This window comes from Podarcis raffonei, chromosome 6, assembly GCF_027172205.1.
Source record: "Podarcis raffonei isolate rPodRaf1 chromosome 6, rPodRaf1.pri, whole genome shotgun sequence".
In the NCBI taxonomy this organism is placed as follows: Eukaryota; Metazoa; Chordata; class Lepidosauria; order Squamata; family Lacertidae; genus Podarcis; species Podarcis raffonei.
Window position 1 is genome coordinate 29,490,069 of NC_070607.1, and position 11,911 is coordinate 29,501,979.

Here is an 11,911-nt window from a genome sequence, read left to right on the forward strand (position 1 = left end):
GACACATTCTCTTCATAAAGTATGTGTGTATCATACAACCTTTCCTGAGCAATGGTGGTTGTGCATCTAAATTAAATTTTAATAATTGCAAGTCAAAAATGTAATCCCAAAAGCTACTTGTACATCATTTTAAACACACACACACACAGAGCCAGCCTCGTTCTAAAAGAATTTGAATTTTTGGAAGTCACAGCCAAAACTAACTTAAGGCAGTCTACGTAATCTGCAGGGTTAGGCTACTACTGAATCAAATGTCCAAGACTTTGCCCGTTACTTTTTTTAGATGCTTTTCTTTTCTTTCCTACTAATGAGAATACTCTTATTTTGAGGCACTTTATTAGAAGCTTCAGATAATTTTTGTTTCACCATGGAGGAAGACAATCATTGTTAACTACCCTCATCCTGAAAAGTTGTTTTTATATGGGTTCTGTGAGAGAGGAGAGTTAATTAGCTAATCAGGGAGACTGTCCAGGACAGTATTTAATTTAAAAGGCTGGAGGCTTTAGGTGCTCAATTAAGTAACTATCGGTCTCAGACTGGACTTTAATGGGCTCTTTTCTCTTTAACTCCAGCAATGGGGGAGAGATACCCCAGGTCAGGCTAATTAAAGCCAGGGGACTCTTTAATTGCGATGACAGAAGTGGTTTCAGTTTCCTCTCTTTGGGTCTTGGAGTCCAAAGAGGTTGTTAATATTTCAACATTTGGGCAACACAATCAATCACCAACACTGAGATGTTCCATATATGGATGAAAGGTCCTACATTTTGCAGCATTATGTAATGCCACCTTAAATTAATCCCAACTCTCTTCCTCATTCAAAACCTTTAGAAGCGGACAGAGGTGATGAGATGGGAACAAGAGGATGTGGGGTGGTGGGGCGAGCTGAAAATTTCTATTTATTCAGCTGGAACACTTTTAAAATAAACTACAGAAAAGTAAGGTGCAGTGTGGGGATTTTTACCATGCTGTGGAAACCAAACAGCTCTGCATCACAAGGAGTTTTGCACTGCCAGTCCCGCAGTTCAATTTTCCCCTGAAAGGGGTGGGGAGAGGAGAGAGAGGAGGAGAAGGGAGGGGGGCGACATATCTGTACCCAGAAGCATCCAAACTTCCTAGCTGAAAGAAAAGCACATCCAAAGCTACTGATCCAGAAGCAATTGGTTTTCCATCAGATTTCCTATACCGGATCCAAATTCTGTGCCAGCTGTATCAGATGTAACAAAGGCTACGCAAAAAAATTATGCCTACAGCCAAGTCCATTAAAGGTACTTCAGCATAACTACAGCCCAAGCACCTTAAAAGCACCAGAAGCTATTGATACTTAAGGGGGAGGAAGGCGGCTGTGCAAGTGCTGCATTAGAGGGAGAGGGAGAGAGAAGGGGGGAAGAGAGAGGAAAAAATATCAGCCAAATTACGCTTGGTTAATTCAGAGTAACAGATCTGCCCCCAAGTGAATTGGAGGCCTTGAATTAATTCTGTTATGACAAATCAAGATAAACGTTCCCCCTAAATTGCATGCGATTTAATTAATTTTTGAGATCCTGGATTTTTTTTCCAAGCTAATAGTTCACATGCTCCTGTGCTGTCATTGTGCTTGAGTGGGCAGACTTCAAAGTGATATTAAATAACCAACTATTAGATTTACCTAGCACGTCCTATTGGAAAAATGCCATTTAATTACCTAGCCTGTTCAATTAAAGGGACAGCATTCCCTGAATATAGCAGCTTGCTGTTGATTACCAGAAAAATGAACTCGTTGCCTGGCTGCTCCCTCCCTTTCCTCCCCTCCTCAAATGGCTCATACTGTGGACAGACAGCCCACGTGAATGGCAATGAGCAGCAAGGAGAACAGAGAACATCTTTTGCCTGTTGGAATGGGAATCAGGTGCTTGCCGCCCGGCATGTCAAGCACAGTGCCACGAACACTTTTTTTTTGGGGGGGGGACCATTCTCTCATGATCTAGGCAAGGCTATATGCTCCTCACCTGCCCCCCAACCCAAAAATATATTTCCACTGCCACCTCAGTAGCAAACACCAGGTGGGATATAAGAGATTATAATCATATTAAATAGACATTTGTACAGAAAAAGTTCTCAAGCAGCACTAGCCCTTTAAGAAAAGCCTAGTTTATTTCTCCCTCCCCACCACCTCTTTCAACCACCCCCCCAGCCTATTCTCTCTTGCTCTCTCCAAGGCCAATTTTGTTAATTAAATGTTTTGTTTGCGACACAGCTCTCATTCATTTTGGACACGTCATTCCAGGCAGATCTAAGCCAGGGACGAGATCTCATTAGATAAAACCTATCAGAACTAAGAGAAAATGGAGGAGACACTAATTAAAGCTCTTAATTGTGCAGATTCACTGCCACGCTGCTGCTTTATCTAGAATCTCATAGCTGGGAGGGCTGCCCATCACCCTTCTCCCTTCCAAATAAATTCTTCCTTTGCTTAGGGTACTATGGTTGTGAGTTAAGGGGTCAGAGAAGAGTCAATGTATTGCCATCCTTTTACTTACATGAACACCCCACAGCCCTCTGCTGCCAATAAAATCTGTGGCAATCCTTAGATAAGGTAAGGTTGCTTTGGTAAAGCCACTACCCAGATTTAGTTGTAGAGGCCCATAGTGGTGGTTTAAAAAACAAAAACAGTTGTCTTGTCCTATCAAGAGACTTCAATCAGTCAGTCCCTATCACCTCAGAGGCTGAATGATCAATTTGTCTCTAAGCTTTACAACAAACATCTCATTGAATGTCCCATTAAGATCAACTTTGAAATTTCTGCAAGCAGTCAAAAGAACAAAATCATGACTTATTTCTATATATTTTCCTACATGATCCTCAATAAAAACCACACACACTGAAGAGCACTTGTAAAATGGTAGCATCTTGTTTGTTAGTAGATTAGGACATGTAGCTACTTATGTCTGAGTCATCAGAGTCACAGATGAAAATGCTGGAACTTTATGTACTTGGGTCAGTAGACCTTTATCCTATGGAACAAATAAGCTTCCAGAAGTGCACACTCAAGTATCCATATTTTATTGGACAAGCTATTCAGTTCTAGTGAAGAGTCAGACTGATGGAACAAAATCAGTTCAAATTTACCATCTGATAAAGTACCCTATTTATAATAGCCTATATTAAAACTGTAATAAGTTTTGGCCACACAAAAACCTGAGGCAGAGATTCCAATAAGCTGGCCTGAACTTGCCTTAGGGGTACAGTAGACAACTTCTCTTTTTAATTAGTAGTGATCAGAAGAGGTTTGTTTGATGGTTTTAGTAGAGAGAGACGAAATCTGTACTGTTCATTGAATCTGAACAGTAGTGTCAATTTTTCCACTTCAAACAAACCTCTTTTTCTAACCGTTCTGCTCTATTTAATTAGAATTCTGTCTCGCTTATGCAGTTGCTTCGGACAGGGATCAAGAACGCATCGCTGTAAGCCTGCACACACTGATTTTCAAGCATTTACTTTAAAAATCCACACACTTAGCAAAATGAATGCTGCAATCCCTTAAAACCTTTCTATTGCCATTTTGTTTTCTGTATTCTATTTAGCTGGTTGAAGGTGCTAGCATAAAGAAGAGCCATTATCAGAACAAGAAAGGGTCTCCTTATTGGTGTCACCGATTCAAAATGCTGTTGCCTCCAGAATCAGAACAAAGTAATATTTAGTATGCAACTTACAGAGTTGTTACATAGTTAAATGTACAAACTCCAGAAGAAATCGGCTCAAAATATTTATAACTAAGTATTTGAAAATAGGCACAAAGAGATGATTTTAACCACTAAAGCTTGCTCACTCCTTCCAAGAACTGGGATACTTTTTCAAATCTATTCTAAGTATGAAAATCAAGACTATCTAGAAAAAAACTCCATATGCCTTTACCTCACATTCTTTATATGCCAAAGAAGGTGGGAGGGGGCTGTTTAATTACTGGCTGCTGAACTAGAACACCTCCTCAAAGCATTCATGTGCATCAGTCTATCAAGTCATTTACTCAAATTAAATGTGTAATCCTTCAAAATGCCTCCTTTCAAAATGAGTTTAAAGGAGCTTGAGTTCACCTGAAAAGATTGAATGGGCACCTGGACCTCTTAAATTCTTTCTATTAATTGCTCTAAAACTAGTGGGGGTGGGGAGAAGAAAACAAACGCATTTTTGTTATGCAAAGTGGAGGAGATGCAGAATACTGGATGCAATAAGAAATATTTTAAACATTGATCAAACTATACACATGTTCACTTTTATACTGAAAGATATGCTCCACAGCAATAGGAAAGCATGTATTACCACTGTGTTGGGTGTGCAGAGTTTGGCACAGGAGACGGTCACAGTCCCTCCAACAATTAATCAACTCTTTCACAATGAATACAGAGAATGAGTCATTCCATTTTCATTTAAAGGTGCTTATGCAAATAATAATATAATAAATCAGATACTGAAAGGGTAGCTCTCTCACTGTTTTAGCCTTTTCCCGCCACTGTTCTAGCAAACTCTATGCTTGCTCTCACCCCTTTAGGTTCCAAACAAGCGTCCTTCTGCCCCACTACCATAGTAGCTTTGGGCAGCCAACTGTTTTAAACCAGGACTTCTCTCTTAAAAGTTTAGGGTCACTTTAGGAGTTTTATTCTACCACACCTCTCCTTGAGCCATCTACCAAAGTTTTCTACTGTATTCCCGGAAAAGGATTGTTTCATTAAATCAGGCTTCTAGTTTTGAACTACCCCTTGCAACCAGAGGTATTTCTGGCCTGCAGTTCCTTCTGCTTCATAGGAAAAGTATGGAGTCGTGTCTTCAAGAAACCAGCAAACCAGCCTAACTTCCCCTGTGTCTCTCTCACCTGATGTAGTCGTTTCTGCACAGGATCATGCCGCTCTTAGTGTAGCAGGACGTACCAATTTCTCCCAGCTGGGCTTGGCAGCAGGAGCACTTCAGGCACCGGCTGTGCCAATAGCTATCCATGGCATAGAGCAAGAAGCGATCAGCAATCTTCCCCCCGCAGCCTGCACATCTTTTCCATGAGAGGGAGCCACTGGTGACCGGGGGAGGCTGCGAGCTGCTGCCTGGGTTCACCATGGTCTGGATAAGGGAATAAGAAATAAAGAAAAATGAGACGAAGGGGTTGATTCTCAGACTAAGAGCTCTTGCAACCTGCCCCTCCCAGCCCAAGAAAGATGGGGAATAGCAGCAACTTGTTTACTTTTCAGAGCCTTTGTTCTGGGTTAATTAGCTGCCTCCCCTTCCAAGTTGGCTGGTGGTGCTCAATGACAGTTTTAGCTTGCAATACTGCTGTCAAACTTAGAGTGACCCCCGCTTTGTTTGCTGCCAGGAAAGTACACACACCTGGAGTCTCACAGTCTACATGGCCCTCCCAGATATAAATTGCTGGGCCCCACAGTCCTAAAATGAGAATGGCATAAAAAAACAGCCAGAGTGAGGCCACAATCCCTGACCACAACTCTTGGGGAGTGCAGCTGTAGCTCACCAGCTGGGAATGATTCTGGGGATTGTTTGGTTCTATTTTACAGGAGAGGCAAGTATAAGCTCCGGAGAAAACTGTGAGAAAGTTGTGAAACTAGTTTTTCAAGGTCTCCCTTTTCATGCTATTGTTATCTGCAAGGGCTCAGCCAGGATCGTCCCTATTTATTTATTTATTTCTTCAAAAGATCAAATGAAAGTGGGGTCCTCCTCCCAAAGGACGCTTTACTGGATAATAATAGATCACTTAACTTTCAGAAGCCTGTTAACTTCCTATACAAACACATCTACTTTTGTCTCACTAATCTGCCCTTGATCAGCAATTTAAATGCTAAGCGCTTTGTTGCCCTTAAAAAAAAAAAGTTTTGCGTAAAAGCAGAGAGGCAGAACAATCAAGCATGCCCCACTCAGGAAACAGCTAGCATGGCTGGCTGTAAAAGTGCTGCTTGGGGAGGGGTGGAGGTGGAAATAGAGACACATGCAAGCCCACAAGTGTGTTTCTCACTTTCTAATAAATGCTTTGTACAAGCAGGGCAACAGGGAGATTAATAATGGAACCAATTCATAAAGCTTACTCCAAACTGATTAATTTGCTCTGCCTCAAATCCAGTAGTCGAACAGGCTACTGTTCAGTCATTTGCACTATAAAAAGATCAAGTTATTTACTGCCAATTAAGCAGTGTGTTTTCCCTTTGTCCTTTGTAAGCTGTCCATGCTCAAGCTAAAGCATCTGGCTGTTTGCTAAGACATATACCTCTGAAGCGAAAGAGTGAAGAGGAGAGGGCAAACTTTTCCTGCCACTTAGTTGCCCAACTAAGTTACAACAGAAGCTTCAGGGTCCTTAAAATAGGCCACTTAAAAAAAAATTAAAAGAACCAAACAAAACAGGATTTCCTTCAAAATAACTCCTGATCATATGTTCAGTTGACCACACAATAAACCAGACTGCGAACTGCACCAATTAAGACTGTAACTAAAAACCCCGAGACTTGGGAAAGAGAACCACTCTAAAAGCCATTAGCATTGCATTTCTCTGAATGCATCATATACCTTTATGTAAATTGATTTCTGATGCATTTAACTCATGGAATGGCCTTTTGTTACCATTTCCAGCAATATGAATCTGCATTTCTTACTTCTGATTAAAAGCAAAAAGGATTCCTAAAGTATGCTAAACCTACTTCCCATCTTTCCAAGACCAAAAACACCCTACACAAGCCCCACTGCCTTGCTCCCACCCACCCTGTCTTTGTTGAAAGGTAAATATTATATATAAAAGGAAACGCTACACTGACAGAAGCATCCAGTAACCCCATTAAGCTAAAGCTCTTAAGGACAAGCAATACCTTAATGCTGATTAAATCTAAAAGAGATGAATCAAGAGGACTGACCAGAAAGTGACTCCCTTGATAACTAAGGACGGGCCCTCATCAAGTTTCATTTGGAGTTGGGGGGGTGGGGGCAGAGAAAGAGAAGGAAAGCTTTTAACTTAAATAGGCTTACTCTGGTAATTACACAGCCAAGCAATTTAGGTCCTGGAACAGAGGCAATGAAACAGAAAGGAGAGCTGGCAGCTAGAGGCAAAACACACACCCCCTCCCTCCTTTTAACAACGTCTCTGGTGATTTTAATGGAGACCAAGGGAGGGACAAGCGTGGAGCTTGCAATTTGTAGTACCAAAAAAAAAATATGGATGCTTAATTCACGGCTTGGTTTTAATTAGGTTGATTCATCAGATTTCCCCTGAACAAAAAGGAGGAGAAAAGGAGGGGGAGAGAGAGAAAGAGAAAGGAGAGTGAGAGAAGAGAGAAATTCCTCACTTAAGATTATTCTTTCTCCCTTTCCTCCTCCTCCTCCAAACCTGCCACTGTTTCAAAATAAGTGGTTTTTTTTACTACAAAGAAAGTGGGCGACCGTTCCTCCCACCTCCTCCGCGACTCCCAGGCAGAACCGGGCGGGGGGGGGGGGTGGAGAGAGAAGCAGCGCGGGGCAAAGCAGGCAGCCTTTTGTACCGCTACGCCGGGCTGCGGGCGGCCCCGCCGCCGCTTGGCTCCCGGGAGGTGCAGCCAGTTTCCTCCCCCCCCCCCGCCCCCAATCTGATTCCAGGCGATGGCGGGGGTGGCCGTGTTTACTTCCCACTCCGGACCGCAACGAAGTGGAGGGGGGGGGAGGAAAGGAGAAACAGCTACAATCACCCAAAAGGAAAAAAAACAACGCACCACCAAAGCAGCTCTCTCTTTCTCCACTCCCGCGCCCACGATCTTACCTGTTTCCCCTCTATGGTGCAAGAGGCCGTGGACAACGTGGCTGTAGCTTCGGGAGAGCTCTCGCAGGGGGAGACCGGCGGGTTGGTGCTGGTGGGCTGGCCCGGCTCGATCCCGATTGACGGCGGAGCAATTCGGAGCAAACCCAGCGCGCTCGCCGGGCTACGCGGAGCAGCAACCCTCCGTCCGGGTCAGGGAACTGCAAGCAGCCCCGGGCTGGGAGGGAGGAGGTGGTGGTGTTGGAAATGTCCGGGAAGCGTTTGCTCCAGCCCTCCTTTCCTTCCTTCCTTGCTGCTGCTGCTGCTGCTTCGTCCTACTCTCGCTGCTTCCCCTCGAGGGGAGATGCAGAGCTGGGTTGTTGCTGCTGCTGCAAAAGGCGAGCACGGGCGGCGGCGCCGACGCCGCTCTCGCTGCTGCTGCTGCAATAGCTAGGTTAAGTTTTGGCAGATGTGGCCGCACTTCCGAGCTGGCTCGCGCTTCCCCCCCACCTCTTTCCCGCCGCCACCTCCCTGTCGCGGGGCTCGGGCGGCTTCCAAAGCCTCTCGCCGCCAACGGCCAACGCAGGGGGAAAGTCCCGAGAGTGGGGCAGCGAAGGAGCCGGAGCGCGCGGCTGTTGCTGTTAAGACGACGGCGACGACTGAGGAGGCGGCGGCTTCTTCTGCTTCTTCCTTCCTCCTCTCACGACCCTCCGCGGCTCCCCGGGCGGCGCTGCCTCGTCTCCGGACGCGCGCAGAGGAGGCCTCCGTCTCCCCGCTGGCGCCTTCCTCGCTGCCTCTCTCCGCCGCTCTTGCCCATGTGTTACTGACAGAGCAGAACCCCAACTACCCCGCGGCTCGGCCCCTCGCGTCACAGCCGCGCCGGCCAATCCGCTCGCGGCTTGTTGAGGCGGAATAATAAAACCTGCCAATCGCGAGCGGGAGGACAAAGGAACGGGGCTGGGGGGGAGGGAGGAGGAGGGAACCGAGTCAGGTGGGGAGCCGAGCGGGGCGGCAGAAGCTCGAGCGAGCGAGGAGGGGGCAGGACGTTGTTGTCGTCGTCCGCTTCACTCAGCTCCTCGTCCGGCAGACCGTCTCCTCCTCGGCCGCCGTGCTTACCAGTCCTTCCTGTCATTAAAGGCCCCAGTCCTTCTGCGCGCCCTTCCTCGGGACCAGAAGAAGCACTTATTAACACGCGCTTAAAACTCGAACGCAACCCCCCCCAGCACAAACTATGCGTAGGGTCGCAGGCCGCGAGCTCCGAAACTTAAAATCACCTGAGGGAGCCGAGCCAGGAGGGGGGGGGGGAGACGTGATAGGATGAGGTTAGGTTGTGCTGTCGCCTCCTGCGCGCGCCTTTGGGAGCGGAGTCCGTTAAATTCCGTTGGGAGTTTAAACTTCTGGGCAGAACGCGCAGGGGCGTCAAGGCAACGGGGGGTCGCGAGAACAAATTTTTCTCCTTTATTCGCCCAAAAGTAACAGGCGCGGGGCTGTGTAATCCCCCCATGAGGGCTTTTCCTTTGCTGGGAACTAACCCCGACGAAACTTTGAAATATTAGCGTGGCGAGATGCTCACTTTTTATCTGGGCGCTCGCTTGTCCACCACCTTCATGCAGAGTGTTGCTTTGCAGGTTTCAAAAAGCTCATTCATTTGCAAATACCCCCACCCCACCCTGCGAGTAGATTTAGATCATCTTTATTCTGGCAAAATACAGAACATTTTGCGGTTTTATATTCTGATTTTGTTCCGTGGATCGCCCTGAGACCTCCGGGTATAGGGCGGTATATAAATTCAATCAATCAGGATGGGGTGGCTGGTGGACGATATTTTTTAATTAAAAGAAAAAATCTGGTCCTGAAGTGATTTCCAAGCAATCCATTACAATCTGTTGAAGCCTAACAGGATGGCCCTAACTTGGCAGAGAGAGAAAAATATCTGAAATACAGAACAAAACTCTTATCAATACAGGACAGGGGAGGCACAAAAGATCCACACAAAAACTGTACTGAAAAGCATTGAAAGTACTCAAATTAATTGAGGTTCTGCTCTCCCCACCCCCAGCAGATGCCTGTCCCAGTGAAAGCTTGCTGCCTTCTAATGTCCTCTTTTTGGGGGCTGGGATATATTTTTACCCATGATTTTTTTAAAAAGCTCAAGAACTTTGGTGGGTGATCTTCAGAAAAAAAAAGCTCTGTCTCCCCCTAACAAAAATCTCAGCTTCACCCATGATACAGGATGTAGCTTTTTACATGGAAATACAGGACAATCCTGTATTATACAGGACAGGTGGCAACCCTGCCGTATTTACTCAGGTCTAATGTGCCGTTGAATCTAATGCGCACTTCAATTTTCAGAACCTTGAAACCCAAAAAAGTATTTGCTGGCAAATGTAAATGTGACATCAAATCTAATGTGCACCTTAATTTTCTCGGCGTAATTTGGCCAGAAAAGGTGAGCATTAGATTCAAGTAAATACGTACGGTGTTTGCATTTATTTGACCAGAGCTTCCCTGGAGCAGAGCAAACCGGTGAACCCCAGTTCAAATGAGAGGGACTCCATGCTGCTCCATGCTGGCTCCTTTGATCTGAATAGTTCAGTAACTGCTGTTGCTGCTCCCCTTCACTTACTGGAGATGTTACTGGGTCTAAACAAATGTGTGCTGCACTGCACTAGATAGATGGGTAGCCTTCAGTAAAACTGAGGACGACTATAATGCCCCCAAAGCCTCACTTTTACCACCTTTTGCCCTGCTGGCTTTCCCCAATCTTTCCTCTTTGTGACACCACATAGGAGGCTTCAAATGGAGGGGTTTGGAGCAGGGATGTTGGCTCAACAGGTTTTGCAAATTGGACAGGACTGTGACTTTCCCCAGTGCTAAGCTCTAAGGCAGATCCAAAGAGGATTAGTGCCGATAGCCAACATTAAACGCCGCTGTAACTATTTTCCATAACTCCTTTTCCGATACTACTCCTTCCACCTTCCTGCTGAGTGCTGAAGCAGAGAACTTGACTCTGCAGTGGGAAGTTCAGTTTTGAAAAGGGCTTTTACTTTCCTTTAAGTCCTCTAGATGTTTACTTAGAAGTGAGTTTGAGGAGATTTGCTGCTCCCAAGCAAGTGGGCATCGGTTCACAGCCTTGGTATCTGTGCTTGTACGAGAGCTGTATAAACGAAACTCTTCTCTTGCCCCACAAAAAAGAGAGAGGAAAAATAGACTCTCATTTTCAGTGTCTCTTTTCCTGCATTTAGCTTGCAGGCAAGCCTCTCTCCTTTCATGTTTATCTTCCGAAACTGGACTGTAGTCATTCTGATAAAATTATAGTGCCACCTATGTATTCTTTACAGTGCCTGTGATAGCGTTGGTTTTAAACAGCTCTTAAAACAGATTTTATATACATTCTACTTTATAAGGGCCGTATCAGCACCTCCTACAATCCTGAAAATCACAACCAGTTTAGGGTTCTTCACATGTGCCTTTTTGTGAGACATGCTATGCTTCTCAGCATGAGCATGTAGAAAGCGCTACCTACCGAAGGGAAAATTGTCTTAATTCTTGGGTAGAAACATTTCCTAGTATTTCAGATAAACCTAGAAAAATGACTGCCCACATACTTCATGATAGCTATTTATGACCTAAGAGAAACAACTTTTGAAATGCTTTCATGTCTGCTTACCTAGATGCAATTCTTATCATAGGCAGTCAGGTAAATGGATATTTGCCCGTTTTCCTTGACTGAGAAGCCAAGGGCCTCGTGCATGCAAAGATTTAGCTCCATCACCGAACTACCAAACTTTCTTATATTAACTCTGAATGTCCATCTCTCTCCACCCCCGTTGTTGGAGTTTGGTTAATTTGTATTTAGAGCGGCTTCTCTAAGCCACTTTATTGATAATGAACAAGTATAACTCTTCCTGTTGAAGGAGAGAGTGAAGAGGGTACAGATCGTCAAGGCAGCAATCCTCAAACCACTTACTCCAGGGCACACTGGCTGAGGTCAATGGAATGGGACTCCTCCAAAGTGCAGCTGGAGGTATTAGCACTGATTATGTTGATATTGAAGGAATATAGGGTCAGGCCTCCTAGGCTGTTTTTTTTCTCAGAAATTTCAGAGAGCACTTTAGACTCAGTCCTATGCTCACACACTTAACACTTTACCAGCTCTTCATGCGGTATACTACTTAGGACAAA

General features: G+C 45.2%; 1 protein-coding gene across 1 annotated transcript in view; it reads right to left on the reverse strand.

Annotated features, from left to right (window-relative positions):
• The window catches only part of LMO4 (LIM domain only 4), a 16,461-nt gene extending 7,410 nt beyond the window's left edge, over positions 1 to 9,051 (reverse strand). The window contains exons 1-2 of the mRNA XM_053391845.1: positions 7,751 to 9,051; positions 4,847 to 5,085 (exon numbers count right to left, since the gene is read on the reverse strand). Coding sequence (XP_053247820.1) covers positions 4,847 to 5,082 — 236 coding nt within the window. The 5' untranslated portion in view covers positions 5,083 to 5,085; positions 7,751 to 9,051. The remainder of the gene's footprint in view (positions 1 to 4,846; positions 5,086 to 7,750) is intronic.
• Positions 9,052 to 11,911: the final 2,860 nt, after the last annotated feature.